Here is a 19,389-nt window from a genome sequence, read left to right as displayed (position 1 = left end):
CATTAAAGCTGCTCTGACATTTGGAGAGAACACTGATGAAGCCTTTTCTCATTATGGGCCGTAATATAGAATGCTGTTTTTAGCCTCCCCGGCTGCACCGACATGCCTATTGGATGCACCGGTGACGGCAGCGAGCCGCCATGCATAGCAACAGTAACCAAGCACGGGTGTCGGCCGATGAAAGATTTTGTTGTGGCGGCGTCTTCACTGCCGGGGCCGCCTTGCTAAATTTGGAGCCCTAAAAAGAAGGCAGCTTCAAGGTAGTGAGTAAAAATAGAGATTATTTATAGATGAATGTGTTACGCTTACGTAAGGAGGCTGAAAACGAGGCTCAAGCATTTTCCTTGATTGGGAAGAGACAGAAAAGGAAAAACTGATGCAAAAGTTGCAAAGGAGCCGAACGCTTTTTTTCAGTTGGACTTGCTGAGAAAATGAGGCTAATTTAGTCATGGGGATTTTAAAATGATTTTCTTCTAACTGTGATTTGTTAATAATGTGATCTCATTTTTGTAATCGAAAAAACAAAAAACACCAAAATGTTTTAATACATTTTTAGGAAGCAAAATGTCCAGTTTATTCCCCTTAATTGATATGACTTCATATATTGTACTGTATATTCATTCAATTTAATAAAAGTAAAAATGTAAATATAAAAAATAAAAATTAAATGTTTTGTAAAAAATTAAAAAAAAAAATATTTCAAAAGAAAAATTTCTATACATTCAAAAGTTACATTTATTATTTATAATTGTTTTGATCTGACTAAAATTAAAAAATTAAATACATTTCTACTTAGTTCAGATAAAAAAATATTGTAAATTTTAATCAAAAGTAGAAGGATGTCAATTTAATGTCAACACATTCATATGTATTTCTGTTAATTCTACGAAATTATTTTAACTTTGTCCAATATTGATATTTCTAATAGTTAAAAAAATATATTTTATAATATGAATTAATTTAATAATTATTTTTTTTTAATAAATTCCATTATTTTAAAATGATAAAATTAGAATTTTAAAGTAAAATTTCTATACAGTCAAAAATGTTATCTACATTATTGATCATTCTTCTTTTAGCTCTGATTAAAATAATGTAATTAAATGTCAACATTTCTATAAAAATAATTTGAAATGTAATTTTCATTGGAATGAGAAAGATGTCAGTTTTAAACATTCTTATTTCTGTCCATTCTCATAAATGACTTTTCGTCCAATATTGGTATTTCCAGTAGTTCAACTTCTTTAAAAGCAACCACTTCTGTTGGATAATAAACTTGACAAATTAACGAAAATAAATTTTAAAAAAAACGTGGCTAAAATGGAATTATATCAATTCATTAATTTAATAATTACATTTTTTAAATAATACATTTCCTTCTTTTAAAATTCCCAAAATATTTTCAAAATAAACTTTGCATATATTCAAAAGTGTCTCATATATATTATATAATTCTTCCTTTAGATCTGATTAAAATAAATGTAATTTATTTGTATAAAATTCCTATAAAAATATTAACATTTTTATTAAAATATAATAACATGTACATTTAAATACATTCATGACTATTTCTGTCAATTCTCATAAATGGCTTTAATTTAGTCCATGATCTCTCGTAGTTCTTCTGTTGTATACTAAATAAATTGGACAAATTAACTTCAAGAAACACTACATTTTAAAATTTGAGGACACAAGGGTTCAGAGATGTCAGGTCAGTGGATTTATCACACTTAACTACGTGAACAAAATAACAAACAAAACAACAGAACAGGACAGCAGGGAACTACACCGTCCGGAAGCTTCTGCGGGTTGCCTAGCAACGTCACGCTGCTGTTCCCAGCACCTCTTGGCCAGTAAACATGTGACTTGTTGATGCCTGCAGTGATAGTGCAGGAAGAGTTCAAACACACCTCCTGTGATATGGTGAACATGAACATCTCAAGGGAGGACAATGGTGACCAATGAGAAGTGATTAGACTTTTGCATGCATGGGAAATGGTTTCTACTAATCAAGAAGCTCCATGCACGGCAGGATGTCTGCCCATGAGTTAATATGCAGCACAGGCTTCTGCCTAATGTCAATTAATTACAACCAGGGGGAAAAAAAGCAATCTAATTCACAAGTCATTTCCCAACTGTAGTCTTGATGCTTGATGAGAAGAAACAGACGTGGCTAATGTATTCATTATATTCATTCTTCCCATCTCGTCGTCCCTTTTCAGGTAAATGCCACAAAAAGGTTAACGGAGAGATTATGATGATTATTTCAACAGGTTGCAGAATTAAGAGGAAAATGTCATTTGGACTTTTAGGAGCAACATCAGCTCTTGTGGACCTTCCTGCACTGCAGCATAAGCCTGCCTCTGTGTTTACATTGGCTGAGGGGGAAGTGTGTGTGTGTGTGTGTGTGTGTGTGTGTGTGTGTGTGTGTGTGTGTGCGCGCAGCATGTGCATCATTTGTCCAATGCACCAAGCACTCTCGGGTGTTTTTCCTCCAGAAATTACACAGGTAAGTGTGTATGTTGTGTGTAATGTGCCACATTGACACCTTCAAAGGGCTCGTACACTGGGGCTGACCAACACACATGCACAACTCACAAACCCAAACACATAACACACACACACACACCACATCTACACACACGCATCATGCACCAACCAACACACGTGTGCGCACACACGGACTCAGACACACACAAGATACCAACACACCAAACACACATTCACAACTCAGCAACCCAAATGCATAACACACACATGCATCAACACACTAGCCCATACAAACACACACACACACACAAACACGTGCAACAGACACCAACTCACACACACAGACATAAGACAGCAACACACCAAACACACGAGCACAACTCACCAACCAAAATGCAAAACACACATGTATGAACGCACAAACACTCCAACCCATATACTGTACACACACACACTGAACACAGACACAACACATATGCACACACACACACGCAACACACCAACCCACACTGACACCAGCAAACATGCACAACTCTCCAACCCAAGCACACACACACACATCAAGAAACAAGCAACAAAACACCAATCCATACACACACACACCAACCACCAACACACATACTGAACGCACACACACACCAACGCACTAACCCACACTGACACCAACATACATGTGCACCAACACACGTGCACAACTCACCGACACACGCACACCAACACATCAACCCATACACACACACGCAAATCCACACAAACGCCAACACATCAAACACACCCAACCCACAAACATACACACACACACACACACACACACACACACCCTAATGTCTCACTACATGAAATACTTGTGAGTAATTTCCTGCATGCTTGAGTTTCATTTCAAACTTGCGTGCAGCAACAAGTTCATGTGTTGTTTTGTGTGTATTTCTGGGGCGAGCCTGCGATGGTGCGGGAGCTTTGCTTGAGGAGATCGAGCTTGTATTGATGACGAGAAAGTGAATGGACGTCTTCCTCGGTGTGAAGACCTTTCACCTGCAGACGTACTGTGACACAGCAGACGCTGTGTTGTGAAGCAGTGATATTTCAAGACCAAGCGAGGCTTGAGTCATCTTAATGAGGAGATTTTTCCTCAAAAGTACTAATCACTGTGAGCGCTGCTGCCAGGAGGATGACTCAGAATGAGAGCAAAAGTAGGACACTGTGAAACAGCCCCATTGTAATTAGAGGTCAGGACAGTGTTATTGACTTCTTGACTATTTGGCGTACTCTTTGGGGAATTAAGGATATTATTGTTGGCTTCTTTTTTTACCCTATTTGGTGCTTGTACCATCCTGCTGCAGGCTTTATCTAAAAGCACATCAGAACTGTTTCTGGGTCAGTTGTTATTGCATTGCTGATCATCAAACAGCTAAATGGGTCTGTGGACCACATTTTCAGAAAGTTAAGGACTGGACTGGAGGGCACTGCCGTTTTAAAAGGGGACATACTGCAAAACCACGACTCAAAGATACACTCTGTGACAGCAGCGCTCTGCTGTTCCTGAGGACGTCCTGCAAAGACATCTATGACACTGGCACCCATGTTTTTAAAAAGACCTGCTACAAAAAAATACAGCAGCGCCCTGCTGTTTTTGAGCACCTACAGCAAAATGCTAGTAGGAACAGTCTGCTGTTTTTAAGAATCAACTGCAAAAAAACACTAGTCAAAGATCCTCGATATGACAGGAGCGCTTTGCTGTTGTTAAGCACCGACTTTAAAAAAATGCTAGTCAAAGACCCTCGACATGGCAAGAGTGCGCTGCTATTTTTAAGCACCTACAAAGATTTGCTATGTGACAGGAGCAGTTTGCGGTTTAAGGACCTACTGCAATAACACGTCAAAGATCCTATAATATTACAGGAGCGCTCTGCTGTTATTAAGCATAGACTACAAAAATGCTGTTTTTAAGCACCTACAGCAAAACACTAGTCAAAGATCCTCTATATGACAGGAGCATTCTGCAGTTTGTATGCACCTATAGCAAAATGGTAGTCAAAGATCTGCTATGTGACAGGAGCAGTTTTGTGTTTAAGAACCTATTGCAATAGCGCGTCAAAGATCCTCAATACTACAGGAGTTTTTAAGCATCTACTGCAAAAGAGTTGCTTTTAAGCACCGACCAATCCTGTTTTTAAGCACCTACAGCAAATCGCTAGCCAAAGATCCTCTAGATGACAGGAGCGCTCTGCTGTTCTTAAGCACTTACTGCAAAAACACTAGTCAGTCAAAGATCCTCTACATTACATTAGAGCTGTGCTGCTTTTAAGCACTTACTGTCAAAGATCCTCTATACCAGGGATTCCCAACTGGTGGGTGGCTAACTTTAATTTATGGATTATTTGTATGCATGCAGTTAACATGTTCCTCATTTGTTAAATAAAATGACTTAATAAATTCATCGAAAATACACTTTGGGCAAATAATAATGTTTAAAAAGGTGACATTTTAAAAAACAAATACATTTGCTTGGTTTGAGTTTAAAAGTGGGTCACAACTTAATGATTGCTCTGCTGTTTTTAAGGACCGACTGCAGAAATCCTCATCAAAAGATCTTCCAGAACATCATAAATGTTCATAAATGAAATGGACAAACACCAAAATCTTGTACAGAAAGGCATTCCCAGAAGAGCGGAAACTGCAAAACTCCACATTTTCTTCCATTTATATGACAAACACTAGACTACAAATCCACGTACAGGATATTTTGCCGTTTGAGACGTCCCCAAAGCCTTGCAATCTGCTGTTTTTATGTCCCTGTGAAGCACACCTGCGCCACTATACATCCACAGCAGTAAACATGCCAAAAAAAGGAAAGAGCGACATAAAAAAATATTGAACGCGAGGAAGAGCATGGGTGCTTAGTGTGTGATGTGAGATGATACACGCACGTACATATACAGTATATGCATACATATATTCCCAGTACGGCAAACAGACAGCAATCCTTCCATTATTAATCTAACAGTGCTTTGGTGTGCTGAATCTCCAGAGTGGCGCCCCTCCTGCGCGCTCTGCTTTTGCATGGATAAAGCTTGCACAGGAGATAAGACCGGGCTCGGCGGAGGAGTGAGTCACCCCTTAAAACCTGTGGAAATGCTTTATATGTGTGCCTTCCTGGGTGACACTAATAATAGCAGGCAATAAATACACCAAAGGCAGAACAAAAATGTCATCCCAAAGCTGGCCCGTACCAAATCCTTGAATTGGGGACCAAACATGTAGTGCGCCGGGGACATGTTTACATTACACGCATGGGTTTGTGATGCAACACATGTTATGTAATGCAGCAAGTCATGCATGGAGCTCATCGCCATTAAACGCCGGAAACAAACACTCTTTTGTCTTGAAGAACATGTCGAGCCTACTTCGGATCGATGAGGAAAGCGGGAGTGCAGGTTCAGGTGTCTATTATAGGCCAAGCCCCTCATCACACATAATAATCCTCCGCTTTGTTTGACTTTTAACATGAATATTTTACCGTGTGTCTAGTTTGCATTATATTGATTTCCTCATTTTATTCATCTACATGAATGAATGCCTCCCAGTATAACTAACTAAGCAATCCTGCCTGTAATGGTTAAGTGTCCCGAGTGAGATTATACAGTAAAAAATTATGCCTCGTCGACAAAAAAATAGGGGTCATTAGGTAATCTTCAAAGTACAACACGCTGCACAAAAAGATTGGCAATCTACATACTTGCCAATGTAATGCCTTGCTTTAGTGGTTCATGTAAATTAACCTGAAAATAATACAGCTAGCACAAGTAATAGTGTTCATGCATAAACTGCAGGACAGCTCAGCTCATTCAGCTGATGGTTTCATTCCCAAAATGCGCCGTGACCACAACATCGCCTGCAGAATGTCCGACACAGTAACAATATTACCTTTCATAATACTGTAGTATTCACCTCCCTTCATTCCATTAAGCCCTATACTTTCAATCCTGTTATGATAATGATAACGGTAATGGTTTAGCTTATTTCAAACATGCTTAACAAGGTTACATTTAAGAACAGCACATGTTTACGCTTGCAAGAGTCAACATGTCCGAAAAGGAGAGCTTATTTAATCCGACCCTTTCTGCATGTCTCACACTTCCTGTGTTGTTTACATATGAGCATGTACTAATAAGTCTGTGTTTGTAGATAGCTTATTCAATAATGGCAGGATGAATAGAAGATATACTGTAAATAAGTGTAAAAATTCACAGAAACGTCTGTAACCGACTGTATAACAGCCTAATAAATACAAAATATAGGATAATACCTTCAACAGCAATAAGGAATACTGTAAATACAGGAGAAACAACTGACAAACACTGTAAAATGAATAAATACAGAATATATAATATATCAAACTGACAGAAGCATTGTAAATTAATAAGTAAATAAACACAGAATATGTAATACCATCTTCAATAACAAGCAATAGTGATATCAGACACTGCAGTATTCATTAAATAATAATGAATAAATGGATTCAGGATAAATATCACATCACACACTGCGGTATACATTAAATAATAATGATTAAATGGATTCAGGATAAATGATATCAGACACTGACTGTTGTATTCATTATAATATTAATATATATTACAATTATAACAAAGAGATGAAAAAGGTCCAAAAATAATAAATGAATGAATTTGGGACTAATTATATCAGACACTGTGGGATTCTTCTTCCTCCACATAACTTGTAAAAAAACGTATTTCTTGAAATGGCTCATATTGTCCGAGTTCCCTGCTCAAGCGGTTCCATCATTTTATTTCATTTTCATAAAACACCTTCATGCTGCTGTAATATAGTGTAAATTTTACAACATAAACTTTCCCATTTTTTCAAATTCCCATTCAATGTGTACTAGACCTCAATGACCAATTAACCCTGTGGCTCATTGGCTATTGGCTGACCAACCAAGTATAGAAAGCGCTGTGGGGGGGGGCGCCAAGACCCCAAGGCCGCCTCGACCGTCCCCCGTCGGGCAATCGATGAACCTGCCATTCAAAACGTGGCGCCCTGACAACAGAGCAGATTTGACCGTTAATGACCACCAGCAAGGAATGTCAAGAAAAAGCCTGATTGAAATTGACTGAGCGGAGACAGACGATGAGAGTGGGCACGTAATTTTAAGTTCCCATTTTTAGCATTGGGAAAACAATTTAGGAAAGACGCTCGCTGGCCTGTTGAATAAACGGCCTTATCCTGACACTTTTTCATGTGAAAAATTCATGTCAAACCTTTTTAGAACAGTTCAACCTGATCTGACTGAATCTGATTTTAGGGGGCTGAGGTAAAACACAGTGTGAAATAATGCGATTACATAACTACGCACCACCTTGACGCTAATACTTTTGTGACACAGGACATAGGATCAACCAGCAGGTCCCTTTCTCAAGAGCTTCAATTGGATTTAGAAAGTCTACATCAGATACATTTTATGGTATCCACTGAATGGGACTCAATAGAGCACAAATCTCCACCAAAGAGTCAAAAGGTCCTGTCACTGTGACGCATTTCATTGAAAAATGATGATGTTCCCGGATATACTCTTACACTCCACTGTGTGATTTACCAACCTGATTTAATCCATCAGTGGGCATTTCTGGAAAAGCATGCATGTCCACCACTATAACAAAAGGGAAGCTATACGATATACGGAAGTGAAGAAGGGTGCACGATCCTGTGATTTAGTTCCAGGCGAGATATGTTCTCCTGGCAGCTGAGAACATCTAAATTTAGACACCCCCCTCTTCCTTTTCTTCACATCCTCAGCCACTCCGAGCCTCCTCATCCTTACTTTGCCTTCATCAACATGAGCACGGAGGCAAAACGGCAAGTGGAGGGGAGTGGAGTGACTAAGCTCCCGCGGCGCATGTATTGACAACGCTTCCTACACCCACTGTGGAAAGGTGTATCGTCCCAACACGTGATGGACGAAGCACAGGTTACCATGCAAGGAATTGATTTGCGTGTGCACATGTGAATGACAGCATGTGTTCCTGTTTACACGGCCTGTTAGACATATGGTGACTCCGTCAGCGCTGGCACTGACAATGTGTGTTGGGCATGCACACACCTCATTGTCACGCATCCACCGTATTGCACTTACTCATGGAGGAGAGAAGGGATATTTAAAATGAATGGGACAAGGAATTTTTGTTGGGATTACATCTTAAAACTACAATTATAGAATTACAGGTTGAACAGAAGATAATATAAGACAACATGACGGCACTATTTTGGACTGGAGAGCGACAGAAATGGTTCCATACAAAAAGGTGAAAAGAGGTAATAAATACCAATAAAAATGCAAAAACAGCGTTGCATTTGTGTTTCTTTGTCCATCCGTTTGTCGGTTAGGCCACAGACGAATTCTTGGGTCATACACAACAAGGTGAAAGTCTGAGATTGGAACCACATCTTCTTATATTACTACTTTATTCTCCTGAAATAACTTTTTGCCCTCATGAAAGTATGACTTTTTCATTATTATATTGTACAATATTTTGGTTTTTGTGTGGCCCTATATGTTTTATGTACAGTATATACACACACACACACATGTTTTAGAACACTCCAATTTCTCTGGAGGAAAAACCTACATTTTTAAGAGTTAAGATGGTCTGTCTCTCTTCCATTGTTAATTCCATTTTTTCTTGCTATTTTCGTAGCAACAAATGACTTTCTCCAGTACAATGCTGTTCAACTGATGTTCATGAGGGTGTAGTACCACAGTGTGTTCCGAACACTGTTTTTATGCAGACAGAGGAGGTAGTAAGTACGACAGAACTTGGAAAAAAGTGTAGGAATGAGTTGCGCCAACTGCCAAGGCTTGATCGACCTCCATCTCTGCAGAACAGCTTCCAGTTGTTGACCCATTTTGTGGTCCCTGAAACAGGCCTTTTTGTATGACTCTGAAATACACATTATTTTTCAACCTCACCTTTTTTTTTTTTTTTTTTTTAAAACCTCTGGCACTTCACCACTTACCATTTCAAACTATCCATTGCACTTGAACAACTTGAATTTCAATAAATAACTGGAAGAATCGGGGTGTTCTAAAACTTGACAGGTAGTGTATATGTACTCTATATGGAAACGTTTACCTGTTTTTAACACATGTTCGTTGGGATTGGGAGAGGGAAAGAAGCTAAGAGAGGATGTTAAAACACAAGTCAGCCTCTATCAAATTTCAGTGTATGACAAGTTTTCCTCCTTCCCACCAGGAGTGAGTGGGTTTGTGTTGACTTCTGAGGTATAAAGTAGCTCTACTGCACCAGCATGACATCTATAATTACACCCGAAGGACACAAATGAGAGCATCATGTCTCAATCATGATCATCATTCTCCATATGTACATGCTGATACCGCAAACGTTATGGTGAAACCAAAAGCTGCTAAGACAAAAGGAGACACGCGAGTAAAAACTGAGGAGAAATTAGCAGTGAGAAAGGGAGAATAGGAGGAAAACACTGCAGTGAGGAAAAGGAAAGGAGAACGTTGTCGTGATAAAGGGAGAAAGAAGCAGAAAGAGAATGTTAAAGTCAGAAAGGGAGAAAATAGAAGAAAGGGGAAAACCGCCGCAGTGAGAGAGCAAGAAAGTAAAAAGAATAAAACGTAGCAGTGAGAAACTGAGGAAAAAAGAAAGAGGAGCCTTACGGTGAGAAAGACAGAAAACAGAAAGGAGAAAATCGCAGTAAGAAACCGAGAAAAAAGAAAGAGGGGAAAGTCGCAGGGAGAAAGGAAGAGTTCAACATCCCAGTGACAAAGCAAGAAGTGGAGAAGCTTGCAATGAAAAAGGAAGAAAAAAAAGAGAACCTTCCAGTGAGGAAAGGAGAAAACGGGAAGAAGAGAAAGTTGCAGTGGGAGCCCGCAAAGAAAAAAGGGGAAAACGTTGCAATGAGGAAGGGGGGAAGAAAGGAGAAAGCTACAGTGAGAAAGGAAGATAAAGAAAGCATAGTAAAAAAGTTGGAGTAAGAAAAGGAGAAAAAAAAGAAAAAGGGGAAAGGTGCTGTGACCCAGGTGGTGAACACTAAAGGTGATAAAAAGGATATCGTGTTTGGATGAAGAGAACTGAATGTGGCAGATTGGATACAGTACACTGACCATGCTGGTTTAGCTGCTGCGTGCTCTTGCTCCACTGTGACAAGCCCACGATAGCCACCATCTTGGCGCCCAGGCTGGAGCGGCGCTTCTTGTTGCCAGCCAGAGACGTCGTCTCGGGACCCCCGCCGCCGCCGGGACTCTTCTCCAGGTTGTACATTGCCCCCGAGATGCTGGACGAGCGCACCACGTTCCGAGCTGCCACGCTCAGCCCGCTGAGGCTGCTCAGCCCACCCGGGCTGGGCACCTCCACGGAGCTGCTGAGCATCATGGTCCCGCTGGCCTGTAGGACCGCTGGGGGCAGGAACGCTGTAGTGGGACTGAGGAAACAACAATGGAGGACAAGTTAGTCACTTCAGTCAAATTAGTCAATTTCCAACTCCCTCCCCCCCTTCAAAAATAACCTTTTTTAAGCAGAACAACAAAAACCACCAAAAGGTCAGCTGGCGGGGAGGGTGCACATGACGAAACATCTCCAGTCATGGCCTGGGCAGCGCTGTCAGCTGCTATTTGTCTCCTGCGTTAGGCTGGAATCATATTTGGGCTCCAACCTTAAACAGCGACCACAAGAGAAGCCACTGCCTGCTGGGCTGCGTGTGTGCTCTTGTTTACTGTGCTCGTAAAAGAACGTAATCATAGCATAAACACAATTGTAGCACCTCCACCACGCCGTTTTCATGCCATATGATATGAAAATGACCTCGTTAAACAGCACTTTACACCTTAGCGTCGCATCCAGCGTTATTTCAAAAGCCAAACCATGTGCGGTCATTTTTTTACGCCAACAATTGTACGCACCGGTGCACACATTCTTTATGCCACAGCACCCATTCCTGTTGCAGGATGTCATATATAATACATATACTGTAGAGTGAATTTGCCCTTAATACGTCTTTAGAATTAAAAAGCAAATGCGTTGTGCTTCTGTTGCCTCTCGTCACCAAAATGCTGACTGCTCCAAAAAATACACCAATTGTTCCTGTTGGAAGGGTCGCAAGATAAGAAGAAGATTTTGCATTCTGCTGTTTTGTAAGCAAACGGTAGTGGATGGGGGTGGAAAGCCGGCGCACGGCGAACAGAGGAAATGAGGATAAGGGAACAGATAGGGAAAGTCTGCCAGACATGAGCGATAAACAGAATACATCTGCTCTCACATGGAGATAGAAGAAAGAGAAGAAAAAGGTGGGAGGAGCAGATGATTCATGATGAAAAGGTAGAGAAAAAGGACAAGCTAATGGCCATGGCTTTGAAATGTGACATTATGGTAGTGTGAGAATTTAGGACACTGTGTAATGCAGCGGTTCCCAAACATTTGACAGGGAGCCATGTACTGTACCCTCTACCCCTGCACACTTAAAAAAAACACATCTTTTGATATTAATTAACTTGAAATATTCAACACAATTAATTGGTATTAATTTTATAGTAATTTCGGGTCAAAATTGTGCATTTTGCATGGTCACTTTTTGGATAAAGTTTCATGAGCACTAATAAATAGAGAAGCATATCTTTTACAGATATTGAACATAGTTCATTGGTTCATTCATTTTAAAGTCATTCTGGGTCAAAATGTGAAATGCTGCATGGTTACATTTTGATCAAGTTTCACATGAGCATATACACATCTTTTATTCCGGTTTGACGGTGGCATTCTTCCGTTTGAACGGCTTCAATTTGAGCGTCACTTTTTATTTTTGTCCACCGACGATGGCTACAGTTTAAATCTGCATAATGATTCATGACCAAATTGAAGGGGAATGTTTAAAAATCACAATAAGGCGGTAGTTGAAGTACAAAAAATACACACAGCCGACGACAAAGCCTCACTCACAGTTACATGTTCTCACCGCTGCACCGTGTGGGAGATTGGAACACCGTTATAAATAAAATCTTTGAGATTAAACACTATTAATGCACAAAATAATCACCCAACTCAACTCCGTGTTTATATGAAGCACACGGAGCAATGAACAACATCGCGTGCCGTCTCCTTCCCGCTTTCTGCTCCGTGAGGCGTTCAGGTGCACTCGTACTTGAGTGTTAGGTGCCAAATGTTTTTCATTTTTATTCACGTAGCCCCTGTTACAATTGGCGTGCCCCGCTTTGGGAGCCTAGGGTGTAATGTATCATGTTCAAACTGGATTATTTTAGATGATAAAAGAGCATCACTTCCTGTAGCGAAAAAAAATACACAAACATTGGTTAAAAATGCTCTATTTTGACATCATTTCCATTTGGATTTCAATTCATTTTCAAGTTTTATCATGATTATTCGAGCTTCTGCAATTTATAGGACAGCCACATTAGAATTTGAATAATGCACATTAGAAAGAGTGTCATAGTGTTCCTGGTGTGTAGACTGCATAAGTAGTTGTTGTCTATCGCTCTGCGTGCACATTTATGTACAGTGCAACTGTTTGGAATGCTGCTGTGTCATTCATAGTCGAAACAAAACCCCCAGAGTCACATGACTGGACCACACAAGCAACCCAGAAGGGCAGAAGGAAGGAAGGAGGCTCCGCACTTCCCACGACAAGTTGCAACGTTGTACAACAACGTACTGCTGTTGTGTTGTGGATGTGGCGCAAAAGCACAAACGCGCCCGTTACAGGGCCACTCGATATTCACAAACATTCCACTTTATAGAGCGATATTGGGTGAAATTTGCATGCACTCTGCACAGTGTGTGTTTTTCACTTCCATCCAATGAAGTCATGCAAGTCACTCCCTCGAAAACAGCGACAAATTCAATCTGTCACAACCGCGTTCTCACAAAAATTGCCTGAAACGTGTTGCTTCGAGCCAGCAGGGGGGCGCTATTTTCACATCAGTGCTCCAAATGTAAAAGAATGCTAGCTGAAAATGAGTTTATAATCCCGAGACCAATGAACTGGACTGTATTTCAAAATCGGCCAAGCTGTTTTTCATCCATTATGATAGTGTGGGCAAGAATTATGCTGCAGCAGCCACAAAGACGCGCTAAAACTGATGACTCTTCTCAGGAAATGTTTGGAATTGAGCCTCCTTGATGATAATCATCAACTCCCTTCGCTCGGGGTGTATCATTTCAAACGCTCAATTTGCTCGGCCCTATTCCAAACGCTAATCCCCGCGCAGCTGAGCTAGCAATACAGAGGTTTTCTTCTCCGCAATAAATCGATACCCGGCGTTCAAGGGTGCGTGCGTGGAGTGAGACCTCCTCAGCCTCTTCATACAGTGACTGGACAAAAGTATTGGTCGTCAAGCATCCCTCTGCTGCTTTTTAAGTGAATCAAACGTCGTCTGTGCAGTATAGCAGGAGTGCTGTGCTGTTTTTTTAAGTACTGCACCCATTGAAAAATGCTAGTCAAAGATCTTCTATATGACAGCATCGCACTCCTATTTTGAAGGACCTGCTGTACAAAATAAACACTCATCAAAGATCGTCTATGCAGTCATGGCCCAAAATATTGACATGCCAAAGATGCCGATGTTCGGCCAAAAGCTTTGACATCTTTGGCTTGCTAATATTTTGGCCATGGCTGTATGACAGCAACAGTTTGCTGTTTTTAAGGACCTACTGCACAATAAAAATGCTAGTCAAAGATCCTCTGTATGACAGGAACGCTCTGCTGATTAAGTAACTGCTGCAATAATGCTAGTCAAAGATCTTCGACAGCATATGACAGGAGTGCTTTGCTGTTTTTAAAGGACCTGCTTGCTGCAGAAACACTCATCAAAGATCCTCTACGTGAAAGCAGCGCTCTACTGGGCCAACTCCACAGTAAACATGCTCGCCAAAGATCCCGTAAATTACAGGAGCACTCTGTTGTTTTTAAGGACCTGCTGCAAAAAGACACGTCAAAGATCCTCTATATGACAGCAGCGCTTTGCTGTTTTTGAGAGTCTTCTGCACACAAATAAATACAAGTCAAAGACCCTCTATATGACAGGGCCGCTCTGCTGTTTTTAAGGACCTGATGCACAATAACAATGCAAGTCAAAGATCCTCTATATCACAGAAGCTCTGTGCGGTTTAAGGAGCTACTGCGAAAACCCTCATCAAAGCTCCTCCATGACGGCAGCGCTCTGCTTTTTTTTTTTTTTTTAAAGGACCTGCTGCACAATAAAAAATGCTTGTCAAAGATCCTATATATTACCGGAGCGCTCTGCTCTTTTTAAAGGACGTGCTGCAGAAAGCACACATCAACGACCCTCTGTATGACAGCAGCTTTTTGCTGTTTTTAAGGATCTTGCACACAAAAAATGCAAGTCATAGATCCTATCCAAAAATGTTAAAGACTTATTGCAAAAGAGATCCTCTGTATGACAGGAGCTCTCTGCTGTTTTAAGTACGTACCACTAATATGCAGTCAAAGATTGTCTATATAACAGGACCACTCTACTGTTTTTAAGGACCTGCTGCAAAAACACTGATCAAAGATCTTCTACAAGTATAATGGGACTGCGCGACTGAGATCCTCTATGTGACAGCATCACTCTGCTGTTTATAAGAACTTGCTGCACACAAAAAAATGCTAGTCAAAGATCCTCTATAAGGCAGGAAAGGCAAGATGGAGTTATTCCACATTTTTTGCAGCTTCAAGAGCAGAGGAGCATTTGTGAGGCCAAATAAAAAAATCAATTCCCACAGCATCACCGTTATATAGAGTATGTACATTAACAATAAACACAACTTGCATGCATTTCTTTCTATGACTTGTGTGTTTTTCTCCTCCAACTGTTCATCGCGGGAAGGGAGGCAAAGTCACTCGGTCAGCGGCAGCAGCAGCAGCAGCAGGGGTCTTGAAATAAAAGCCAGAGAGGAATGGAGGGAAACTGGGTTAAGGAGAGCAGAGTGATGGATGAGGCCGAGCGCTTTCCTGACTCATGGCTGCGTTCCCCGGTGACTAATGCGGTCAAGTGACACATGCAACCCTCCTTCTCCCCAACTGCTTTTTGGCTGGACGTCAGCCGGGGGTAGTAGTGCACACGCCCCACTTAGCCATCATGCTAGTTTAGTGGGGTTACTTTTTTAAAACGGCTTCCAGAGTGGAAAAATCTGGAAACGCCGGCTTGTTGTAAGGTAGACCGGAAATACGAGGACGACGACGACGGCGATGATGATGACTTCAACGACCCACCGCCGCCTCGTCAACGTCACGTGACCAAAAGTGAGCTTTTACGACAAGGCACACATATCAGAATATTTCGACGGACATGACTCACCTTAGTCGCCATTCTCCTGATAGTTTGTTGTCTCATACTCCATAATGACTAGCAGAAGTAATTCCACTTGTCAAGCGGAAGACGACGGACCTGTGAGCGTTCGTTCGTTCTTCTTCTATGGGTTGGAATGTCACGTGGTTCCGTCTGCGTGCCTGTAGGTGTGCCTTGTGTATTACATCGTTTTCGCTAGTGATGCGTTCCCGTCTGGATGCAACTACAGTACAGCATATACTAATCCGGCAGAGTGCACAGCACATGAATTGGGCTTTAACAACAGCAGAGATGTCTTGTCATTTAGAGGATCTTTGAGTTGCATTTTTTTTTCTAAAACAGCAGAGTGCACCTGTCATATAGTGGATCTTTAACAAATGTGTTTTTGCTATACATCCTTAAAAACAGCAGAACGCTCCTGTCACATTGATGACATAGATGATCTTTGACGAGCGTTTTTTTTTTTTGCACTCGGTCCTTAAAAATGGCAGAGCTTTTAGTCGTTTTTTTGCAGTCGGTACTTAAAAATAACGTCATACATGTCATATACAGGATATTTGACTAGCATTTGTTTAATGCAGTGGCTCCTTAAAAACAGCAGAGTGCACCTGTCATTTACAGGATCTTTGACTAACTTTTTTTGCAATAGGTCCTTTAATCGCTTTGGATTGCTCCTGTCATATCCAGAGGATCTATGACGTGACTGCAGTAGGTCCTTTACCGCAGAGCACTCTCAGCTAATATAGGATCTTTGACTGGTGTGTTTTTGCAATACATTCATAAAAAAGCAGAGCGCTCCTATCATATAGAGAATCTTTGACTCATGTTTTGGCAGTCGGTCCTTTAAAATAGCGAAGCGCTTCTGTCATATACAGGATCTCTGACTTGAGATGATTTTTTTTGTAGTCGGTCGAGACAAACAGCACAGCGCTCCTGTTATACATAAGATCTTTGACGAGCATATTATTTGCAGTGCGTCCTTTAAAACAAGAGAGCATGGAGGATCTTTGATTAGCATTTTTGCAGTAAAAACAGTAGAGCGCTCCTGTCACATACAGGTTTTTTGGTTTGCAGTCATTTAAAAGCAGCACAAGGCTCCTGTTATATAAAGGATCTTCGATTTGTGCCACAGGTCTTTAAAAACCACAAAGCACTCCTGTCAGAGGATCTTTGATTCGGGTTTTCTGCAGTAGGTCCTTTAAAAACAGGTTTGACTTGCATTTTTTTTGTAGTAGGTCCTTAAAATCAGCAGAGCGCTGTCATACGGAAGATATTTGACTATCTTTTTTTTTTTTGCAGTAGTGTACGTCCTTTAAAAACAGCAGCGCGCACTTATCATCCGAGGAATCTTTGATTAGCGTTTTGGCAGTAGGTTATTAAAAACAGCAGAGCGCTCGTGTCGTATAGAGGATCTTTGACTAACGTAAACATATTTTACAACTTTATTAATGAATATATTATCCGTTTGCTGAGGCAACAATGTCAAGTTATGGTAGGGCCTTGCCTTGGCATTAGTGTAATATCCAAAATCAAAACAAAAGTGAAGTCAGACCTCTCCGTCTGTGGTTTTCTGATAGACTGAAGTTGGCTCCTTGCCGTAATTGCTCCAATATTCGAGTCAGTGCCCTTTTCTATTGATGTGATCAAAGAAATGCCATCACATATGTGCATACACTGTATTCTCATTGATGGAAGCCTGGCCTTTAAAGTAGCCATTTTATCTGATGCCATGTAGCCTCAAACACATGCTAGCGTGTGTGTGTGTGTGTTTGGCACTGTCACAGTCGTATAAAAACACCAGTCTCCATTCATTGGGTACATGAAATGATTGGAAAATGGCTTTCCACGGCTTGAGTCTCTTCCCAGTTCTACTGTCTCAATGGATTACACAGAGGATCAAGTGGGAGTCAGGGATTGGATTTCAAGAGTTAAGCACATGGATAATTATCCTCTTTCTCCCTTTTTTTTTTTTTCAAAATGAGCCAAAAAAGTGCCTGCTTCCCTCCAGAGCCAGCAGAAGCAGTCACGCTATTCTCAGAGCTTAAATGCCGCATGTGTCAACAATACCCAAACCAGAACCAGAAAGGTTGACCTCACTCCCACCCAAAAAACAAGACATTTGTGTGCTGTATGTATGCACTCCTCCTGTGTGTGCCATCTGATATAATCTCACACCTCAGCATGAGCTTGGCCCAGCCATGTGCTGGTAATGTGCTTATAAAATAATATGCTTATGTGCTCCACACGCAAGACACGGCATAAAAGAGACAAGACAAAGCATGCACCCTTTCACTTCCTGTGACAACTTTAGTGGGAATAACTCAATCGGTCAGTTTGGGTGCAGTTTTTCCAATAAAAATCACACCTGCGACATAAGTAAAACACTTAAAAATGTCAAAATATCATTGCAAAAGGAATGCAATACTGCATTTAGTTAAGAATGCATGCATGGCAGCAGTGGTTCTACACCGTTGCATTACATCGTGCACAATGTGGTGCTGAAGCTGAGCACTTACCACACGGGGAGGCGAAGAGGAAGAGCGGTGCGCGTCGGAGGTTGTCAAATAACGGTGCGTTTGTGTCCCCGGTGTATTAGTGTCATTGTTCGGGTGGTATTTTGGCAGGTGAGGTGGTACAAACTGCACGGCACTGTGGCTCCGGTTGCTGTGCGGCTGTTGGCGCTGCATCCAAGGTGGGGTGTGAGCTGAGCCTGGGGGGCGCTGCTGAGGAAGAGGAAGGGAGGCAGGGAGGGAGGGTGGGATGCAACTGCAGCAGCAAAGTGGTCAAACAGCGACAATGTGTGGTTTGATTTGTACATCTAAACTTAGTATAATTTACAACAGATGGACACAATTGCACCACCAGCGCACCTAAATCAATATAAGTCCACGTTTAAAGGTAGTTAAGTATATGCATTGCTCCATTTGGCCACATGGGGGCAGCAGAAGAGTGCAGTGAATGCCTTGAGGGCTGATTGCAGCTCAGCCTAAACCTTAGGTACTGTACACCTGCACAATGTAATACTGTATCAAAAGTATGATAGATTTTGCAGATGGACTTAATATTATGGCCAGGACCAAGTATAGTAGACATAATATTCTGACGTATGTGTCCTGGCCCTGTAGGTGAGAAAACACTGCCATCCACACAGCCCTTTCTCACCTACAGGGCCAGGACACATACGTCAGAATGCTATTTATAGACTATAGCTCTGCATTCAATACAGTCTGCCCCCACAAACTCACAGATAAGCTCCTCACACTTGGCCTGTCTCCCTCCCTCTGTAACTGGGTGTTTAACTTTCTCACAGGCAGGCCCCAGTCAGTCAGAGTCCACAACCGCACATCCAGCTCAAGAATTGTGAGCACTGGGACCCCACAGGGGTGTGTGCTGAGTCCACTCCTCTACACGCTCTTCACCTACGATTGCGTGGCCTCCCAGAACAACACCAGCATCATTAAATTTGCAGATGACACTACAGTCATCGGACTGATCACTGGTGGTGTTGAAACATCATACAGAAGAGAGGTGGCGGACCTCATAGCTTGGTG

At 41.4% G+C, this 19,389-nt stretch overlaps 1 protein-coding gene across 2 annotated transcripts in view; it reads right to left on the bottom strand.

Annotated features, from left to right (window-relative positions):
- rims3 (regulating synaptic membrane exocytosis 3) overlaps positions 1-18,978 on the bottom strand; it is a 34,448-nt gene extending 15,470 nt beyond the window's left edge. Inside the window, exons 1-2 of one of the 2 annotated variants that reach the window (XM_054763642.1) lie at positions 18,355-18,978; positions 10,643-10,959 (exon numbers count right to left, since the gene is read on the bottom strand). In XM_054763642.1, coding sequence (XP_054619617.1) covers positions 10,643-10,910 — 268 coding nt within the window. In that variant the 5' untranslated portion in view covers positions 10,911-10,959; positions 18,355-18,978. Of the gene's footprint in view, positions 1-10,642; positions 10,960-15,847; positions 18,236-18,354 lie in introns of those variants that run through there. The other variant, XM_054763643.1, reaches the window with a different exon arrangement.
- Positions 18,979-19,389: the final 411 nt, after the last annotated feature.

This window comes from Dunckerocampus dactyliophorus, chromosome 20 (assembly GCF_027744805.1).
Source record: "Dunckerocampus dactyliophorus isolate RoL2022-P2 chromosome 20, RoL_Ddac_1.1, whole genome shotgun sequence".
Classification (NCBI taxonomy): Eukaryota; Metazoa; Chordata; class Actinopteri; order Syngnathiformes; family Syngnathidae; genus Dunckerocampus; species Dunckerocampus dactyliophorus.
This window is presented reverse-complemented; position numbering and strand designations above follow the sequence as displayed.